The sequence below is a fragment of the Nyctibius grandis genome, chromosome 10, assembly GCF_013368605.1.
Source record: "Nyctibius grandis isolate bNycGra1 chromosome 10, bNycGra1.pri, whole genome shotgun sequence".
NCBI classification, from domain to species: domain Eukaryota; kingdom Metazoa; phylum Chordata; class Aves; order Nyctibiiformes; family Nyctibiidae; genus Nyctibius; species Nyctibius grandis.
This window is the reverse complement of record NC_090667.1, coordinates 14,341,431-14,362,786: the sequence shown is the minus strand read 5'-3', so window position 1 is coordinate 14,362,786 and position 21,356 is coordinate 14,341,431. Positions and strand designations below refer to the sequence as shown.

General features: G+C 46.1%; 1 protein-coding gene across 1 annotated transcript in view; it reads left to right on the top strand.

Moving 5' to 3' along the window:
* The first annotated feature begins 289 nt into the window (after positions 1-289).
* Positions 290-21,356, top strand: part of CAPN6 (calpain 6) — a 62,458-nt gene continuing 41,391 nt past the window's right edge. Inside the window, exons 1-3 of the mRNA XM_068408718.1 lie at positions 290-359; positions 7,973-8,058; positions 8,907-9,081. Coding sequence (XP_068264819.1) covers positions 8,917-9,081 — 165 coding nt within the window. The 5' untranslated portion in view covers positions 290-359; positions 7,973-8,058; positions 8,907-8,916. The remainder of the gene's footprint in view (positions 360-7,972; positions 8,059-8,906; positions 9,082-21,356) is intronic.

Genomic DNA, 21,356 nt, shown 5'->3' with positions numbered 1-21,356 from the left:
ACTTTTTTCACGATGCACATGCATCTGCCCTGTTTTCCGTGCAAAAAAAAATGCCTGCAACTCTTGCCAAGCAGCCTCACATCATCTCCTTCTTTAAAAGTTCATTCCCAGTTACAGCTGCGATCACAGCTAACAAACAGTTCACGGGCAGTAAACACGGCTGGGCGTTTGGGGCCAGCTGGGAAGGGCTCCTGGTGTCCCTGCGACTCGTCCCTGGAAGGGTCATCCTGAAACACACCCCCTTGGTGATGTGATCTTGGTACAGCCCCAAGAGTTCCAGGTTAAGAAGCCGAGATCTTCGTTTGCAAGAGTCACTTTGGAGTTTGATGTGCCTCAGAGCAGCGGCAGACCGCAGCCAGGTAAGTGCCAGAGGCAGCCCGTGAGCTCGTACTTACTTGATTTGCACCTTTATCACCAGGGTGAAAACTCTCTCTGCGTGACTAGCAGTGAGCACTTCAGCCAGCGCAGCGAGGAAATGCTGCTGTCTCCTGCAGTAACGCACTTTTCTTTCAGAAAGTCACGTCCCGACTGTTTGCTAACTCTGAGCCAAGCGCTCGCTGTGATTTATTGCAAAAGCGTGACTGGGATGACCAGGCTAACGCTAGTCTTCTCTCCACAGGCATCGTTAACAGTTACACCAACTAAAGTGTGATTTGATCTCAGTGCTCGTATAATGCCATTCTCCAGACTGTCTCTGCTCTTTCAAAATACTGTCAATTCTCTCTGTGGAGTCTTTCATTGTGAAATTCAAGTGGGTATTTTACTTTTTTGTTGTTTTTGTTCTTGTGAAGGAGAGATTTTTATACTGTGTCTAAAAGATAAGTGGATACGTAAAATAATGGAGTGGCTTGATAGGGAGTTACTCGTTAATTTGCAATCATCATCCTTCTTTAAATGAACTTTTATTGAAAGGCAGAAGGGAGAGTTACTGGAATTCTGAAGAAAACTGTTTCTGTGGTTTCAGCACAAAAGCTTGGCTTGAACAAATCAACTGACCTTTCTGTTATCATTTTCTTTAGAGCTTGTTATAGATCTTTTGACTTGGATTAATGTTAATTGTAATAATTGGCATCTACCATACTAAATTACCTTTTTTTTTAAATTCAAAACTGGAATTATACGTCTCTGTAGCTAGCTGCAAATCTGTTTGGTTTTGAGGCTATAGTGGAAGCCACTGAAAGTCAAGTTTTCTGAAGTATGCAGACAGCTGTGCACTTTGGAAAATCCTGTCTGCCTGCATAGCCTTTAAAATGTGTCCCATGGCCACTTTGTGTCTTCACCAAGAAGGGAGACATTATATCAGTTTAGCTAAAGGATGGAGCTCTACTAAGATTGGATCCTGTGCCATACACACAGCACATACACACAGTGCTGCTGTTCGGAAAAGCGTTTTAATCTTGCACGTTAACTGCAGGCAAACGTGCGCGCGTTGGTCTATGGTGCTGGATATTCCTCCTTGTACTGTCACGCCGGCTGCTCCGGGAGTCAGGGACCCGCCGAGTCCGGATGTGCGGAGAGTTTTGAATTTCTGAACGCTGGCTGAGAGCTAGCGAGGGACTTGAGCATCTGCAGCGGGGACAGAGGCAAAGCGCTGGGGCCTTACGGCTAAGATGTAGTCTGAAAAACTGCCTCCTGCTACTGCTTAATGCCTGAACTGTTAATTGCCACATGTGCCTATAGCTCGTGGGCTTCATGTGCCCTTAACTTAGGGCGTGCTCAGTACGACAGAGCTGCTCGGTGCGCTGTGCATTCCCAGCTGTGGCTGCCAAACCAGTCGTCCCTCTGGCTGAGCGTCTCGGTGCAAGAGACCTTCCAGCAATTTGTTTGTTATGTGTGGACAGGACCAAGAGCCACGCAAAACACAGTTGCAAAACCCCCACTTTTCTAGTTTGGTTGAAGGCAGCAGGGCAGCATGTGCTGCTTTTTGACAGGAGAGGAGCCCTGGGTGTTTGTCTCTGCTCACAATGATCTTTAACCATTTTAGCCATGGAGGGTTTCACCCGGAAACCAATCAGTTGGAGGCAAGAGTCTGCTCTGCTGCTGACTCCATTCCTTTTTAAATCTTTGCCCAAGGGGAGAGAGAAAATGGTTAAAAGCTGTTTCACAGGCAACTGCACTAGGATAAACTCACAGAAAAGGCAAGGAGAGAGAGGGAGGAAAGCCAGAGTTTACCCTCTCTGTGTTCTGCCAAGAGTTCAAGTGATTTTGACCATGAAATCAGCATTGTACCGCTGAGTAATCCCATGCACACACGTGTGTTGATTTAGCTCAGTTTTCAAACTGAAAAGATCACACACCCCTGACCATCACCCCTACAAATTTGGCCTCCTCCTGCTCGTGCCAGATGGAGTCCTTCCCCCTTGGGCATAATCACCCGTAAGTGCAGCTCTTCTCAGCTGCTGTTTGCTCCACCTGCCCGGCCCCAGCACCGTCAGTCCATTCCCCCCAGCGCTGGAGCAGCTGTGGTTCTGCTGTGGGGTGGGGGGGCTGCAGCACACAGTCAGCCGGCTCCTCACACCCCAAAGGGCTGCAGAGCGTTGGCAGGGCACGAGTCCCGACCCCAACATTCCCTTCCTGAAGGGTAAGAACGGGCTTGCATTTCACCTCACCAGGAACTGACTAGAAGAGAGATGGGAAAGAGAGCTGTGAAAATCGATGACAGAACTCCTGGCAGAGCTCCTGCTCAGCTCCCGGGCTTGTGGGAACGGCAGGCTGGTCCTGAACCAACACCCACCCTCCTGAGCCCTCTCGCTTGGACACAGGCTGTGCAGTACAAACTGCACTCTGGCTCCCAGCTGAAGTGCTATAGAAAGTCTCTCTGTCCCAGTGAGACCCACAAGAAAAGCCTGGTTAAGCACCATGATGTTGCAGTACAAGTGTTGTGATTAATTTTATTGTAGTAAAGCTTTGGTTTGTAGCCAGGTGATTCTGCCAGTCCTTGATGCCATCCATGAAAGCAAAGAGGCTGCGGCCAGTCCTGTTCCTGGTGTCCAGTTAGTCGTCCCGGCATTTCTCCTCGGAAGTGATAGGATATGGGCAGATATTCTCAAGCAAAAATATGTGAGTTCTCCTCTCTCAATTTTAATGCTAAGTATGGCAAAACTGCACAGCAGAGCAGTGCTGGCACCTTCCTGTTTCTGTGAGAAGACAAGTGCTTGTGTCTCCTTCCCTTAGCCAGTTCTTGGGCTGGGCTAGACAGAGAAACCTTTGTATGCCTATTGAAGTACTGAGTTACAGAGTCCATAACATAGTCAAATTAACCTTATTTTGTTGAAAAATCCAAAACCTGGATGAAAGAAGAGATAATGCTGCACAATCACACTATCCCCAGGGCCCAGAGCATGCAGTAAAATTTGGTATTTCATCCAAGCAGGGAGAGCATTGCCATCAAAACCACTGAGAAGCCCTGGGACCACAGTCATTAATACTGGACCGGGTGCTGTTAAATTATCCTGTGCAGCAAATTTGATCCAAATTGAATATGCTCTTACTAATGCAATTGCATATCCACACAGCAGAGATTTAACACTGACTTTATACTTTCGTATCGGCTTACGCAGAAGAAGAGAGGATAGCTGATCCAGCATAAAGACTCCCAGTGCAGTTTGTGTGCTGAACTGTTTAAAGAACTCGAATGAGTTAATTTCTCCAGTAGCGATGCTCTGTGTTGTGGGCAGCGATGCTTCTGATGCGTCCATAGCGGTGGAACAGCCAAGACCATGAAAGCACAGCCTGTGTGAAGCGGAAGGTTTTCAAGTGCTTTAAATTCCCCCGAACTCTTAATACAAATTTGCAAAGTCACTGCTTTGTAAGGACCTGTGATCCTTCTGCACAGGAAGAGAAGGCAATAACCTTTTCCAGCTGGAGCCCTGGACGTGCCTTTAATTAGTTTTGCAGAAAACCAGCTCAGAGTAATTTAAAGCTTTTGGCTGCAGGGCTGCTTTTTTGGAAGCACTCCCTGATTTGATTGCTTAGAAGCAAGGTATGAGTTTGGAGACAGAGGTGTTTGGGGAAACACCAAGCTATGTTTGCAAACAGTTAAATACTTGAGTCCCTGTTTTGCTGTCGCAGTTCAAACAGTGCCTTTGAGCTCTGGTGATAAGTCAGTATTGAAAGGACAAGAGTTTAGAGCTGGGAGGTTTTTGTGCATTGCCAACGCAGGCGCACAACTGCGGTTACAAAAGAGAAACCCAAGAACTAGGTGTTGGCTGTTGTTGTTGGCCAGGCTACTGTTCGCATGAGACAAAAGCAAGCTTGGTCCCTGCAAATGGATAATCCTCTTAAAGCCGGGATGCTCCCCCAGAGCACGGCATGTGCTGTGGATCCTTTCTGGCATCCCTCTGTGGTTTTCCCAGACCGGGGCTCCTGGACCAGCAGGAATGTGGTCCCGAGGCTGGGGTGTGCCTGAGCTTCAGCAGTTTCATCTCAGGATCCACTTGCTGGAAGAAGCATCTTCGTGTTCAAAGCTGTGTCCAACTGGGGTGTTAAATACTGGCTAGAAATGCACTTTGCCCTTTGAGTCCTGGTGCTGTGCGTGGAAATTCCTTTGAGTCCTGCAACTGGAACAGAGAAGTGGGGTGTGTGATAAAATGTGTGTGTTGCCTCTTCCTTGCAGAGGAGTTTCATCTGGCACCGAGGGTTCGCTGCAGCTGCTCGGCAGCGTTCGCCTTGGGGACTGAAAGTGCAGGGTTTTGTAAAGGCAAACCCAGCTCCGTGCTGTCCTGCGCCCGTCCCGCAGGGGTGGGAGCGGGGGGATGCTTCCGTGTGCAAGCTGGCTCACTGCTCAGGGCTGCAGTTGGCTTCACAGCTGCAATGGCTTCTCTCCCTGACTTTTTACCCTGTGTGTCGCTCAGTTACACAGAGTAACAAAAATGGGCTGAGAAGAGATGACTTCTGTTCAGATTTTGTGTTCTTATTGCATGGATTTAGTGGCAGCGAGGGTGTAATTTTCACTCACGTGCCTTGTCAGTCTTGTTTGTTGTGGATCTTTTATGTAGGAGCTGGGAAGAAAAAGTCTAAGACAAGAAAATGTGACTGTAAAGAAATACTATTGGGTAGTGGAAATAATACTTGAAGCTCATCTTAATGCTCTTGTGAAGAACTGGGTTTGGAGTGAATGTCCCTTTAATTTAAGGCTGTTAATAACGCCAGGAGCTGGTGTTTGCCACTGTGTTCAATGTGATTTAGCCGTACTCTTGCTGGCCCCGACAGAGGGAAGCAGCTCTGAACATTACCGGTAAGTAAAAATGACATGCTGCTGTTGTCAGGCTGAGGGGGGACTCTGCGAGGGGAGCCTGATTGAAAAGGGGACCTGCACCACCTTGTCTTCCCTGTTCTGCTGAAATCCTTTTCCTGATCAAAATAGGAGTCTCACTGGAAAAACAGAGGGTCAGAGAAAGAGTTTAAAGCTCAGTGGTTGAAAGCTGAGAGATGTGGGACGTCCTGTACTCCTGCTGATATCAAGGGGGATTGCCACGGTGCTGCAGAAACCTCAGGGTCAGCTGTGGAGCTGTTGTGCTGCCCAGAGAGGTGAAGTGCTGGGCAGCTCGGCTCCGAGGCTGGAAAAGACAAAAAGCAAAACTGCAATTGTATATGGTCAGGGAAAGAAAGCAAAAACATGAGAATGGCTGACCTGTAGAGCTGTGCGGGGCTCTTTTCCCCCTTCTTCTCTCTTCTGTCCCTCCCCTGGAGTGGTCCCTTTCTCTCCACAGAGTGGTGGAGGATCTCTGAACTGGGGTACGGTATTTTTAGGACCTCGTTACGCCGTGCACAGCTCGCTCGGTATCACATGGCAGCACAGGGAGCCTGGGAGAGAGCGGCTGCCAAGCCGTGCCTGGTGTTTCTCCAGCGCGGCTGTACGCCGAGTGTCGGCCGAAGCAGAGGTCGGTCTGTTGGGTGCAGAGCAGGGGGAGCTGTGCTGCTGCACGCTGTGACCTCGAGAAACAAGGAGGGAGTGTGGTTCTTAGTTTGGGAGCTTCAATGTTCAACTGAGGGTCAAAAACTGGGAGCTGCTTCAAAAATAATCCTTGAAGTGGGAGCTGGCTGCCTGCTGTCTGTCTCAGCCAGGTTAAGCCATGTCCTGCTGGTGGACACCCCAGCAGAGGAGGGGCTTGGCTGTGGTCCTCCATCCTCAGGGCTCAAACCCCATGGCTACTGGGTAGAAACCGCATTTGCATTCTTTACCGTGGGCTTTCCAGCAAGAAAAAGACACTTCGGTTGCGTTTCAAAAGGATGGTTTTGGGTTCCTTCGAAAGTGGGTTCCTACTTGTTCACCAGACGGTGATGGGACTTCAGTTCAGATCCAGAGCTCAGTGTCCCCTGGGCGGATGGAAAGCAGGGAGCAGCCAGGCTGGGCAGCCCTGGGGGCCCAAGTCCCGTCCTAACACGCACTCAGTCATTTGCTGAGGGTGGCACAAGGAGAGGGGCAGGTTAACAGCCTGGCAGGAGAAGCCTCCTCCTTGTAGGGTCCCCCGTGGTGAGCTCTGCCCCGCGGAGCCCAGGGTGAGGCAGGCAGCAGCTTCGTTTCACGTGCGGTGCTTTATGACCACGTCCCTCGCATCGCTGTGGGACTGGCCGTTGTGTAACGGGGTGTTAGTCCTGGACGGACTTACAGTCCAGGCAGGCAGATAGAAGGGGAGAAAGGGTGGGGGAGTGAGGTCATTAAAGACCTGTCTCCATGAATTAGGCAGTGACAGCCTTATCACCCAGGGGCTATTTAAAAACCAAGCATATCTTGCAGCTAGGCTCGGTTTAGAATGTTAGTTAGCTTGTGGGGAATTTCTAATAAGCAAGAATGCCAGTTATCGTGAAATGATTTATATCCCACCCAAATTAGCCAAACTATTTATTTTTTTTTTTGTCCCTGAGCTATCTTTGTATAATTGACAAGTTGTTCTGCACTTGAATTTGAAGAACTGGTTTGTGGGGCAGGGGGGAGCAAGACTATTTGCCTTGTCTTGGGAGGCCATCTGCCAAGTGAGATGCCTTGTGACTTTTTTTTGAGAGAGGGATAATTAACAAGAAAATAACCCTTAAGAAGAAGGAAATTGCTAAAAATGGTGTAGTATCAGTGAGCCATTTTGGTTTTGAACAGTTCATTTAAGTGTAGTTTCGTTTTATCGAAGCTGGGTAACACAGTCACTAAGGGACTCCACGGCCCAGTTCAGGAAGGGGGAACCTTGGCCTGGCTGAAGGCACAGGAGTTTGTCCATTAATTCCAGCAGCAGCAGGATTTGACTCAAAGTCGTTACAATCCTGATGTATGCAAAATTTATTGCTGGATTTTTGCCCTGAGAAAGGATGGAGAATGAGCTGGCATTTGAAGATTTGTCTGGTCAAAATATCAAGAATAAACTGGTTCTTTGTCCTGTTGCTTTGTTGTGTACGATTATGCTGGTAGAAGTCAGGTGGTACTTACACTTATGGGTAGATTACTCTGAGTGTGGTTAGGAGGCTTTGGAATGGGTGCAAGAATGACAACGAGGTAGAAGAGCCCTCCTGAACACTCTCCTCATTCCCATGAATGAAGGCATTAGAGCAGCATTTCTCGTCCTTGAAGGACCATCTAATTTTTTGGGGGATGGGAGGGAGAGGAGTGAGGGGAGGGAGAAAAAGGGTGGGGGTATGGTGTTAAAACCACCCCTAGACTATTTTGGCCACAGTAGCCTTCACTCACAAGAACAAAGACCATGATAAATTTGACGTTTCCAAGTGTTCCTCATTACTCTTTTGTATTTCTCCCGTTGTGCTCACTTGCACGCCTGGAAAGGCCTGTGCCTAGTTTGTTTTTAGTTTTCTGCAAATTTGTGGCATCTCATCCAATTCGTCCTGCAAGTGGCTCAAGAAGCATGAGCTGAGATCACCGCAGCAGGACACAGCAAGTAGGCTGCTAGGACAACGTGATGCCATGCTCCATTGCATGCATGTTGTTTAAATCTTATCTGAAATCCTGCATTTGTCTTTATGGCTGCAGGTAACTCAAGGAAGGGGAGATACATCTCTAACCTGTGGCAGGAGGGAAGAGGAGAAGAATTGATGCGCAGGAGCATTCCCAACAGAGTAAGTTCAGATACTGTCTCCACTCAGCCTCTTGAAATAACACCTTAGAAAGATGGTAGCATCCCTCACGTCCCCCAGACTTCAAACTATCCTGAATGATTTCTGTAGTTGATTCCTGATTTATAGAACGTTCTTAAGCAATTTATTTGAGCTCCGTGGCTGTGACCATAAACTTGCTAGGTTAGATAGTCACGATTCTGGGAACTAAGGCCTGAGAGCGAGTTGTTTGGGATTTTTGTTGTGGTGGTGGTGGTTTTTTTTTTTTTAAATCTCATCAATTATTTGCAAATATTTGCCGCTTCTGGGAATTCAGTTCCCTGAAATCTCACATAAAGTTTAAAGACAGTAATACCAGCCAAAGTATTGTCACCTAAATTAAGATGGAGAACTGTGGAAATCTGTTTTTGGTTTTCTTTAGGCATAAGAGTTGGAGTAGATAATAGAGTGTTAGTGGCCAGAAGAAGAATGTAGGACAGAAAGATGGTCCAGCCCTTCACACATGGTACAGACTGAGAGCCAAGACCCACTTTATTGCTTTTCCAGTCAATTAGACAAAGCAAAATGTTGGGTTTGTGCCTGGTCTGGACTCTCTGATGTCTTTCCTGATAAGAGTTTTGTTCAGCCAAAAATACCATCCTAACATATAAGATCATCTTGTTTTTTATGGTTTTCTAGCCTACTACTTAGCATAATCTAATTTATAAACTGTTTTTTTTTTAGCAGAAATCAGTAATTAATCTTGTTTAGAACAAGCTATATGCTCTGTTGTTAAAGACCAATGAGTGGTATCATTTGTGGACTTTAAAGAGCATTCATAATTTGAACAAGCCAATATTCATCTTATCTAGACAGGAAGATATGTCTTCATCAGTGCAACTCTTCAGAGACCAGAAGTACCACGAGCTGAAAGGGCAATGTATCCAGCAGAGACGGCTCTTCGAAGACCCTGAGTTTCCAGCCTCAGATGAGTCCCTTTTCTATCAGTCAGCGCCGCCAAGGAAAGTTGAATGGAAGCGCCCAAAGGTAATTGATGCTCTCCTTGTGAGGAGGTGCTCTTTGTATTGTTCCACTCCTGCTGTCACAGGAGTTATATGAGTATAATCTCCCTCCCTTTTTCATTCATTCCCTGTCACTGTGTGATTCAGACAGCAGCCCCTCCGTGTCATGCTGCTGTCCGGAATGAAAGTCATGCCTTACTGTAAGAAGACAAAAAGGAAGCATTCTGTGCAGCATAATCACACTTTTTACTGTTGATGGCTCTCTGATAATGAGCAGCAGTGTGAGGTGACACCAGCCACAGTGATGTTTAAATCAGCCCTCTATTTAATTAAGAATACCAGTAATTAATTACGAATACCAGTAATAGATCAGTCAATACAGGAATATATTCTGCGAATAAATTCTTCATTTCCTGGGTCAATCTGTGGATAGGTACCTGTCCAGGTCGCTGTGTTGACAGAAGCATTTCAGCAAGGTGTTGAGATTCTTAACTGAAGTTTCTCTTTAATACCTGTCACTTCTGAGGGCCTGGTGTGTACGCACAGTGATTGCAATATAAAATCTGAGCTTTAGCTATCCAGTCTAGTGCCCCCACAAGTTGTCTTTTTTTTTATTAAAGTTAGCTATAAACCTTGCAAAAACCACTAGAGAAAATTAGATTTTATTAACTGAATAGATAGCATCTTCCTACCTGGAATACTGGAAACAACTCAAATAATAATGCAGGAGTATTGTTCATTATTCTATTTCTCTGCATGTTTTCAGAGTAACTTGTGCCTTATTAAAATGTATGGGGAAAGGAAATCTCACAGTAGCAAGGGGAAGTTTCTCCAGTCTCAGATAGCTGGCTAGTTCATTTTTATGTATAAACAAATGATCTGTAATTTTGCTTGGAGGAAAGAGTAGAAAAGAGAAGAGCCACAGTCTGCCCCACAAGAGGTCTATCTGAGGCAGCAAGCAGCAAGGCACCATTGGTGGAGTGGTCTTGTTACACTAAAAAAATGCTTGGATATTTCTAACTGCCACTAATAGAACTAATTGGGAGGCCTCATTATCAGCACATATACACTTTCTGGTCAAAGCAAATGGATTCATTTCTGTTCCACAAGGAACTAACTTGTGCTTCCAGAATCAGTTGGTTTGCTCTCTACATAGTGCCAAAAATAAGAGGAAATCATGTGTGTTTAGCTGGCTGCCAGGTTACCTTTTGTATTAACTGTACTGGAACCACAAAGCCCAGCTGCATATGGGTCTTCAGAGCTTTGGATGACTTCTGCAATACAAGGCAGGATGCTCACAAGCTACTCCCAGGGAATACTCAACTACACAGATGTGCAGCTGGTGCAGAGGAAAGAAGGTGAGTTCCCAAGAGGTGTCTAAGCAACCCTTTGTTCTGTAGTGAACGTGATACCCTCTTCCTCAGCTGTGTTTCAGAGAGGTTCTGGTGAAATCTTAGCAGCAAGTTTTACCCGGAGGGAATGGAGAGTTTTCCTTTATTGACTGATATCATCTCTGGTCTCTGCATGGCTATGCTGTAGTTACTGTGGGGTTTGCCTTTGACTTCTATAAAACCTCAATTACACACCAGTGATTTCATATTCAGAATGAACAGCTGTTGTCTGTACACAACCAATAATGCTTGTATCTATTTGCCACTTGCACTCGCATCTTAACAGGAAAACAAATGTCATTCGCTTCTAATTGTGGCTAATGTACTACACATTTCAAATCGTTAATATTACTTATATTGGGGGTCTGTTAATTGGTTTGCTCTGAGGTTTTATGCTTCACATATCTTGTATTTATAAAGTAGTTCACAGTCATAAGCAAATAATACAGAAGAACAAAAAATCATTCCCAACTTTGACAATGTGGCTTTCCATCAGAGAGCGTAATCTGTTCTGCTGCTCTGACAAGCGTAATGAAGAGGACAGTGGAAGCCTTTAGCCAGATGCACACTGTGTTTTTACCCTTCAGCGTGATGAATTTGTCCTTTACTTCACCCATGTCCACTTTGGGGATTAGGGTTAATCTTCTGGAAGCATAAACTTGGATGTCTTTTCTTAGAAAACATGATGCCAATGACAATGTGATCTGCTTCATATGCAGCTGATACTGTTCCCTGTCCTCTGTAAGAGGGGATAACAGATGAGGCTGACCAAGGCTGTGCTGTATTTGTCAGGATGGCATTAGACTGTTGTTTTGTTTTGGTTTTTTTTTTATTCTCTTTTTCCTGATCATTTCTCACAGCAGCTTCAATACTGAAATTTTAGTGGGCAGAGCAAGGGTTGCTTTCCTGCGTCTCAATTCAGTTTTCCAAGTAAGACATGAGACTGAAGAACAGGGAGAATGAATTTGGAGAAAAATGTAAGCATTCCAAAGTCTTTGGGTTTATTTTTATTTCTGTAGTGCTTTCCTGTTTATCGGAGTCTTTCATCCCCTCCTAGAAGTGGAAATACCACGCAGCCAGTCACAGCAAGGTCAGGGAAAGCCTGTATGCTTCTTAAGAGATGCGAACCAAGAGCTAGACTCTAGACAAGGATGCCATTTGAGGCCATTCTTTTGTGTGTGTGTTCATTCGAGGTGGTGATCAGTGGTACGAAGTCGAGTTGAAGGCCAGTAGCTAGCATTGTACCGCAGGGGTCAATACTGAGTCCGATCCTGTTCAACATCTTCATTAATGATGTGGATGATGATGTAGGGGCATTGGACTAGATGACCTCCAAAGGTCCCTTTCAACCTCAGTCATTCTGTGATTGTGTGCTATTCTACCCCTGTGCTATTCTTGCTCTCCTTCCTTGCTCCAAGATAGAGCAGGTCTTGGGGCCCATGTGGGGCTACTCCTACAGATTTGTGGAGAATAGCTCGAGTATCCCAGTCTTGCCCTTCTTGGGTGGGAGAGGGAGTTGATGCCTAGGAGGTGGTGGAAGCTGCCTTTGTTCTCATGGTAAGCCTGTAAGAACATCTTGAGGGAAAGGGGCTTGTCTCTGTGCAGCAGAGCAGAGATGAGGCTCTGCTTCCTAATATTTGTTCATGGGTTATCTCCTCTCTGCCATGTGGAATGATATTGTACTCTTACGTTAACTGGCTGAATGCTTAAGTGTCCTTTTGGAGTGATGGGCTTTCCAGAGTGTTTCCTTTTTTGAAGAGGGAAACGGCCTTGCAATGCGAGCATAAGGCAAAGGCCAGAACTGTCATCTACTGAGATAGACTCTGAGCAGGCCACTTGGTCATCTTGCCTACCAACTCGCCCAGAAGCTACAGCCCCCAGTCACCCCAGATATTTGTACAGCATCTTGAATGTGAAGGAACTAAATGAAGTAACTAATACCCTGTCCTCTTGCCATCTATGTAGGCAGTGGGTAGCCTGTCCAGATGCCGGTACTCAGGCACTAGTACAAGCAGCTTTTTGATTTAGAAAGCCTGTGTCGCTGTCTGAGCAGCTGGGGAGTGCTGCCAGCGCACACAGAGCTGTTGCTGATGCCTGTGTCCAAACAAGTACACTTGGGGTCTGTGAATCTAAAGCTTTTCTGAGGAGAGGTGAGACCTGGTATTTTAGTTTCAACTCACAAATATGCTCATGCTTTGTGCAGTTACTCGAAATGGTTGGTGGTGGCTAGACAGAGCAAATGCTTAGGAAGCGTATCTGTATAGTCAAAGACTTTTATTCTGCCCTAATGGAAAAGGGAGTATAAGAGAGAGAGAGAAAAGTGGAGGAGGTGTAAAAGGTTTCTTCCACTTTGTTTTTGTCCTTGAATCTACACCTGCAATGTTAAATGTGTTCTGTTTGCTCATTCCAGTCAGACTCACAGCGATAGGTCATTAACAATCTGACGTTAATTACTTGTTTTGTACTTTTAAAGGCTCTTTGGGAAAGAGAACAAAGACAGGGTAGTGTTACTTCTGTGGCACCCCAGTATTAAGAAGCTGGAGGATACAAAAGGCACTGTGTAATTATGGTGCAGTCTCCCTGGGATGGTGTGACTTTCCAAGGAGAAGTGTTGTCATGGAAAGATCATCCAACAAATAAGAGCGATGTGCCCTGCTTATGTGCAGTGCTGGGTCCTGGTTTCTTGGGGTGCAGTGGGGCACGGTATGCAGTTGGCAGGCTGGGCTAGCGGGTTCTGATTGTACACAGGAGCTTAGGGGTGTGTTTGGGGATAACAATGCTGTATTTCAGTGCTGGGTAGTAAATGAACTCAAAAGGTCTGACCCCACCTGGGATATCTGATAGAGCTGGCTGAAACATGGAATTGGCAAGTTGTAGCACTCTGAAATTTTGTATTTTATGCTAAGCAGGAAAAAGAAAAGCCTGAATGTGCCAGAAGATTTGCCTAAAAATGAGCTTGGACATTATTTTGCTTTGTTTCTATATCACCTTCCTTTGTGACACTTTCCAAACCAGTGATGGATTATGAAAAGTAAAAATAGTATAAAAATGCTAAACTGTTTTTTGCTTCTAGGAAAAAAATTTGGAAATGTTGGACTTGATTTCATAGAAAAAAATCATCTTTGTCAGAGTGACATTTTCTGGCAGATGACACTGGTGTCAGACTGCTGGCTGTGATTTCCCTGGCAGCCTGTGTCTCGCCTCCTGCCCTTCGTGGCCTGCAGTAGCCCCAGGGGAGGGGGAGTCTGTCCTGGCCAGCCCTGTGGTTCCTCAGCCCAAGGCAGTTTATGGACATTTCAGGCAGGACTCACCTTGCCCAAAGGTTAGATGCTTGTAATGGTTGTCTGATGTGGGGCAGTCACCACCAGCTCCCATTACAGGCAGTGGATTGATGCATGTAGGATGTGATTCAACTGACACACCTGAGATGTTGGCTTCAGGCTGAGGTGAGCCATACCCCACAAGTGCCTGGTCTCTGCCGACCAGAAGTTCAGAGCGTGAATTCAGGTGTTGATGCCAACAACATCATGAATCCTTTGCTGGTGTCTCAGGACGCTGGGCTCTGCTAACATCTCAGTTTCTCTGTCCACCTGTAAAATAAGAACAGAGCTGAGCATGACCATTTCGAAGGTGCAGCATCTTCCAGAGCCCTTCAGTGTGCAGGAAGCCTCCTTGCTGTAACTTGTCTTTGAGGCACAGCTTATTCCCTCCTTTGTCCCCAACACCACGCAGGGAGGTGCTCCCACTGCTTCTGTGCTGTTCCAGGCTGCCACTGAGGGAGACTGGGGTCAGCATATCCCCCCCTTCCTATTGCAGCACCTGCCCTTAACCCCCTTGCATCACACGAGAATCAAGGTACGTCCTTCCCTTTTCTGTTTGCTCCACGCCATCGCAGAGGGTCAGTGGGGGAAGTCATGCAGGGGCTCATCAGAGCTGTCCTCACACAGAAGGGCTCAGTCCGTGATCAAGGATTTATAAATGGCTGATTTTGTCACAGCCATTTTCAAGCAGCATTTTTAGAAGCTAACACAGAGCTGAGGGAGTCCCCTTTTTAGAACTAGCCCCCCACCATTTAGATCAAAAGTAATAATGAATGACACAAAACACCTGAAATTTTCTGTGGGGAAAACCTGCTGGTTTGTTAGAAAAAGAGGAAGAAACAATCCCCCTCATTGGCGGACACTTTTGCTGCCCATTGATATTAGTGTCACAGCCCATCCTGCTCTTTCCCTGTGATTTCCCTGGAGTTCCCATCCCTTCTGCCAGGCTGACGTGGGGCTGGGGGCAGCTGTGTACTGCCGGGAGGTAGGAGAAGCCTCTCGCCCCTCTGCTGGCCCTGGGATGTCCTCGCCGCCCATCCTGGTTAGCCCCTCGCTGAGGGCAATCTCTGCCTCTGGGTGGTGGTCCTGGTCAGCATCGGCTTTTAACAGCACGCAGCTCGAGTGAAAATACCCGGGAATGACAATTACTCTGCTGAAAGGATATTTTGTCTGTCTTGTTTTTAACTAAACCTCGGGTTTGTCTCAATTTTTTCACTGAGCACTGACCTTGCAAATAGCATTAAATCCCAAGGACATCTTTGTCAGTGTTAAACAAGTAGCAGGGATCCAACCAGGGCAGGCATCCGTGTGGGGAAAGAGTGGATAAGCTTGCTTCAGAGATAAGCGATGTTCTTCAGTTATTCATAAAGGACAATAAGAGTCTGATCCTACAAAATGAGAGTCTTATCATGTGCTTTCCTGGTTTCCCTGCTTGACCCTCTGTTTTATAAGCCCTGTTTTTGCTTTAGTCTGCATCTTCTGTTTATGAAAGGGCTCTGATTGTCCCCTTATGCTCTGCAAAGACAGAGCTGGTTCATTTTCAGCAAGGCAGCACAGAAGGATGCTGTGTGACAGCACTGCTGAACTGCTTCCCAAGAAGCCCCTCTTGTGTTCCAGGCCACAGGAGGGACTGCCGCTGTGTTTGATTAAATCCCCACTAACTCCCTGGTGCCAAAGGTCAGATATGTGACTGAAGGTGGAGAATTGCATCCTCATGGCCCGCTGCCTGCCCCGTGTTCCTAGAAACACTGCATGCCATGGGCCTGGTTCTCCACAATTCTCACCAATTCTCCAAGGCTTTCAGGGGTGGTTATCACCACACAAGTGAAAAGGATCAAGAAATAGGGCACCGTGGTCTGGAGTGATACAGCGATGGGAACAAACAGAACAAGCGCCTCCCCGGTTCCCAAATTGGGGAGTGTGAGATGAGCAGGTTGGTGACTTATCCGGGGCAGTGTGAGGGACTGAGGTGCCAGAGAACTCAGGAGCTCCAACTTCTGCACCTGTACGTGTTTCTTGAAGGTGGCACCAGCTTTTGTTTGCTTCTAACTGGTGGAAAATGATCAGTTGTCTCAGGAGCTAAAACATCTTTGTATTTGCAAGTGCTGATTTGAACCTTGGGAACCTCCCCGCCTCTGTGCCTGCCTTTCCCTTGGGAGGCAGAGGAGGCTCGGGGCATGCCTGCCTGGGCACTTAGTCTGGGTTAGCTGTACGTATTTTGGATTAATGTTCTTTATTCCATATATGTTCTCAGTGGCAGGATTTGTGGTCACAGTCAGCAGTCCTCCAGAACATTGTCTCCCCGTCCTCATAAATTCTGTGGAATGAGTATCAGGAAAGACTGGGCTGTCAGGTGTCAGCACGCCTGGGTGAAATGCCCCTCAGAGATAATGCATGGCTTCGTCGTTTGATTCCTCTGTCTCTTCTGTAACTGCATGGCTGCAATCTAACCCTGTTTTCCAGTTTGACTGTGAACAAGACCAGAGACATCTGCTTACGTGTGGGACTATGTGTCAGAGCCCAGTACTGCACGCAGGAGAGGTGCTGGAGAGGGAGGTGTCCTGGCACCGCGGCTGGATTCGAGCAGTTGCCTGACAATGCCCTGCAGGAACAGTTTGGGGGCACAGAGTGGAGTGACAGCTCATTGCACCCCGGGATATCTGCCAGGATGGGGCCTGGGGACAGTCCAGAGCTGGAGGAGAGCAGAGGTTAAAGGGGAACACCATAAACTGGCAGAACAAAGCGATGTGGACTCTTAGCAGTACAGTGTGGTTACGTCACTGCCTCCTGTGTGACAAACGGATTTGATTGAAACAGCCCCTGTGAACAGTGACGTTCTCTGGTTTGCCAGATTCCCTCCCGACAGCCCCAGCTCCCTTCTGGGAGCTCCTGATGTAATGATCACTTTTTCAAATCTGAATGTGCCTTTCTTCTCCCTTCAGCCTCTTCTTTCCAGTTAAAAATATGGGGCAACACCAGCGCTTTTGCTTAATCAGAACAGAGGTCCCTCCCTACCCCCCCCCCTCACCCCTCAAGCTTTGCAGGATCTGATTATTCTTCTGTGAAAATATGACCTATTCTGCAAAGGCTGCTGACGCGTGCTGAAGCAGCTGAAGGTTTGGGTTTTGTTTCCCTGTCTATGCCCAGAATTGTCCACGTTTATCTATAGCTGGTGGTTATTGACCCTTGTTGAAGCGCAGATGAACACAAGTTGCAAAGCCCGGTGTGCTGTGACATTTGTGGTTGTACTTGAAGTACTGGCACGTGTCGAATGTGCCTGAATCTGAGAGGTGAGGAAACGTGTTTCAAAGCGTGGTGGTGAGCCTGTGCTGAGCTTGGAGGGAGCTCACGAATCCTTTTATGTGCCTCAAACATGTGGAGGCATTGATGGGAATACAACGGTGGTTTCAGGTTGTAGGTTGTGAGCGCCATGCACCGGTGTCTTGCAGCTTGCTTATGTTTTGTGCTTGTCTGGAACGTGTTTGTAGGGGAGAAGGACTGTGAAAAACTTGGCCTCGCACTAACATGAAATAAATCTTAACCGGCTTCTTTTTCCCTTTGCATCTGTCACACCCTAGATCATAACACCATGGATGTTGTCCTCCACAGACCGACCAAGGGAGTCTAAGGTGCCAACTGTAACCTTCAGTGGGTGACTTTCAGCCATTGCACCCCATTACTGGTGCTCTGTGGGGCTCCTAGGGGAATGCAGGACTTCCCAGATCACACTATTTATCATTTTCATGGGTGCTTTTGTATGCAGTAATTAGCTGTGATTACACAGGAGTGCAGTAGCAGGGTGGCTGTTTGCCATTGTTACAGATAGTTTTACTTGTCATTAAAAGCAGATTTAGCTTGTGATCCTGAGCTCCAGCTTGTTCTCAGCTATGGAGAAGATTAAGTCAGATGTTGCTTTTCTAAACATACATATATAAAGGGAAGGGCTGGAGTGCACCTTAAGTTTTATAGAAGAGCGTAAGCCTTGCAGACTCAAAAGAGGTATAGAAGGTCATAGGCAAGCTAGGCTCTGACCTAAGTTTAAGCCCTTCATCTAAAAGAAACAAGAAAGAAATTAAGAGCTAAATTCTGGGGAGCACTCTGCCCTGGAAGATAATTGAGAGGTTGATGGGAACGTTTCTGTACACATTAATCATGTTTTTTACGTTAAAATTGTGGAGGCGGAGAGAAGCCCATAGTCCTTTACGTATGATGCAATCTTCTGTTAGTATGGAGGGGGTGGGTGAGGGGACAACAACAGGTAGACAGGAAGCCACCAGAAGAAAATTATTTTTACATGATGGTAAATGAACTCTTCTTTCCTCATTAGCTGCGTACACGATGAGCTGTGTACCCCGTAACGTCCCCCAAAGGAAGCCTAGCACTGCTGAAGGCTTTATTTGATAAAGTGTTACAGCATCCGGGGTGCTTGATTATACTGAGCTTGGCTGCAGCCATCTGTCCTTCTCACACAGGTGTCGGTCTGCAGAGGAGAAGTAGCCGCTTGCCAAGGGCCGGCTGCCGTAGCCCCTGCGCTGGGAGTAAGGACGGGCTGCTCCTGGGGAGGAAGGCGTTAAACCCACCCCAGCTGTGGGAGCTCAGACGTTGGCACAGCTCCCACAGATGCAAGTGGCAGCACAAAAGCGGCTCTTCGCACCCGTTGCCCTGGCAACCGCACATTGGAACGGAGGGGATTGGCAGTCGGATCCGCACAAGATGATGCGGGTGCAATTAAGTCGAATTGTCTTCAGGTTGTTAGATTTAATTTCGAGGTAGAGGGGAAGGGGAGGGGTGATGGGTGAACATTAGTGATATTAACAATGAACTGCCACCCGTTTGAGATGCTGGTGTAGGCATGGCTCCATCACGCTGTGTGTTTCTTTAAGGGTAAAATTAGTGCTGGCACTTCTGAACTGTGTTTTTTTTTTGTTGGAGAGACTAAAAAATCTGCCTCAAGAGCTTTATTTGTTTAGTGAGGGTAGATTTAGTGGAGTTAGCAATCTTCTGTGTGTCGGCTATTGCTGTTCTTGCACTCTGGTGATCCACAGAGATTCCAAGGCCCTGTGGAACTGGGCCCCTAGGAGGAGGTGTCCAAAAGTGGAGGGAAAGGTCTTTCAAATCCAGGTCAAAACAAATCTTACCCTTACTGTATGGCTGTAATTCTGGATCAGCTGGATTCAGAATTTGCTTTCTTGTTGTCTTATTTGATGAAATCAGTTGTAATGTTGTAATGTTCGAGGGGGGTGGTTGCCACTTGGTTTTGCGCTGGAGTGCTGAGACAGAGGACATCAACTATGATTTGGTGCATGAGAGGTACATGTGAATACACTGAAATTCAAAACATTATAAAGCACTTAGCAGCACCCTGGCATGTCTTCAGTATATTGAGACTAATGTTTCCTGTGCTTTAAAAGCCCAGCAACACTTAATCAAAGGCAAGAACACTTAACCAATCATTGCTTAAAGTGGTTGGTTGGCTGGGAGACTGAATACATGCCTTGTAATGGTGGTTTCTGTTCTGATATGGAATGAAAAGGGACCTGCTGGAACTTTTCAAGGAAGAAAAAATGTGAGCACGAGCAGACAAGCAACTCTCTCCATTCCACCATAGCCCAGTGCTTTAAAATGTTGCATGGGGTCTTATGGACCAGATCTTCCTTTTGTTACTTCTCATGCTTTTCACCAGCAGATTGAGCATTCATGGGGATTGTCCTGGTGCCCAGAATATTGGTTATAATGAGGTGGGAATATCTGGAATTTATGGCCATGAGTAATGTGGATGACAGAAACCCTACTGCTGGAAATAATAGGAAAAAACCTGCTCTGAATTGTCTCTCTCTTGTTCCCACAACAACAAAGTTTAATCAAATTATGTTAACTAGCTCTAACTTTAAAGATGAGGCTTATGAGGTATTGGGATGAGTTGATGACTTTGAAAAACAGGCTCTCTGAGCGATCAGACACTGGCAGCTTCAAATTTACTGCCATGGTTAGAGAGCATAGAGAAGATTAGTGAGAAATAAACTGATCTTGATATAATTTTATTTTAATATTTAGTGTATTTTCAAAGAAGCTATTTTAATATAATACCTCAAGGCTTGTATAATTATATCGTAGAATAAAATAGACTGTTTCTTGCATGAGTGAATTAAAAAGTGAGTTATTACTTTATAATTCACTTTCCTGTCCTCTTATATTGTCAATGATAACAGTGATAACTACCTAAATACAGTGATAAACCCAAATAACAGTGCTAATAACTTCAATACACGTATTACGTACTGATCTACGGAGATCGAAAAAAGAACCGAAATCCATTGGAACTGGAGTTCTTGTTCTAGCAACCAGGAACGTAAGCTCTCATAACAGAAGAACACTGTCATTATTACTGCTACCCTAATATGATCCTGTAATAATTAAAAAATTAATAATAGTCTTGGCTGTTCCAAGTAACTGGTCTTTTTGGGGAGCAAACGCTTTTTGGAAAAAAAGAGGGAGGGAATGGGATTTTTGGGGGAGGGGTATATTCAGTTGAAGCAATTTAAAAAAAAAAATTTTTTTTTGTATGTTGCAGCTTTCCCTCAAATACACCAACAAAAATGAAATGTTTCTTGTCTTTTTTTCTTGGAGGAAAGGAAATATTTTCCAGCTATGAAGGGACTTCCCCTGATGATCTTCTAAGGTACTTGGAACAGCATGTTCTGATGGTGTCCGGCCAAGTAATTCCCTGAAAACATCGTGGGCTTTGTTTTGTTTCTTTCTTTCTCCCATTATTATTTTCTCCTAAGGTTTTGAGGGTTTTTTTTTATTTTTTCACTGAACATGTTCTGAAAAGACAATGACTTCTCCCTCTGCAAGGCAACACACCCTCATGTGTTCCACCCATCCCTGTCTGCTCTCTACCACTGTTCTGTCTTCCTCCTCGTATGACATTTCTTTGCTGATATGATTTGCAGAGATAAAGGGAGCAAACTGTCCAGGCCAATCACCCAAACTGCTGGTGTTGGTGGTGGTGTTAGCTGGTGATCTAGACATTCTGAAGAGAGTCATGCTGGGCTTTTCCAGCCCTTTTCTTCTAGTCTCTGTGCTTCAGGACCTATTTTTAGGACTCGATCAGCATAATTGCCTTGCACAATAAATAGGTCTGATGTGGTGAGTGTCCAGACCATGCATGTGTGTGTTTCTAGCTCTTCTTATGGTGATTTGCTTTGAGTTTGAGGGAAAGGGGCGCTTCCCTGAGGAGGAAGGATCTAAAGATGAAATGTGTGTCCTCCTTTTCAGGCAGAAGAGTGCTCAGACTGGGTGTTCATGACTTGCATCAAGATGCTGTTGTTTCTGTGTCTGGGATGTGCTGTGTCCTGCTGCCTCAGAAATTGGGCAGATGCAGCTGGTAGCCAAAAAGTGAGTTAAGAGCAGAAGAAAAGACCAGAACGAGTGTGATACCCTTCAGCAGCACCCTGGCAGATGAAGCTACATGCAGCTGTTTCATACAGTCCATTGCTGTTACTTGGCTGAGAAACAGCAAAGGCAGGGTTTTTTTGAGGAGTGTGCTTCTGTGTTTCACAACTGGGAGGAGTTTTTTTTTCCAGCTG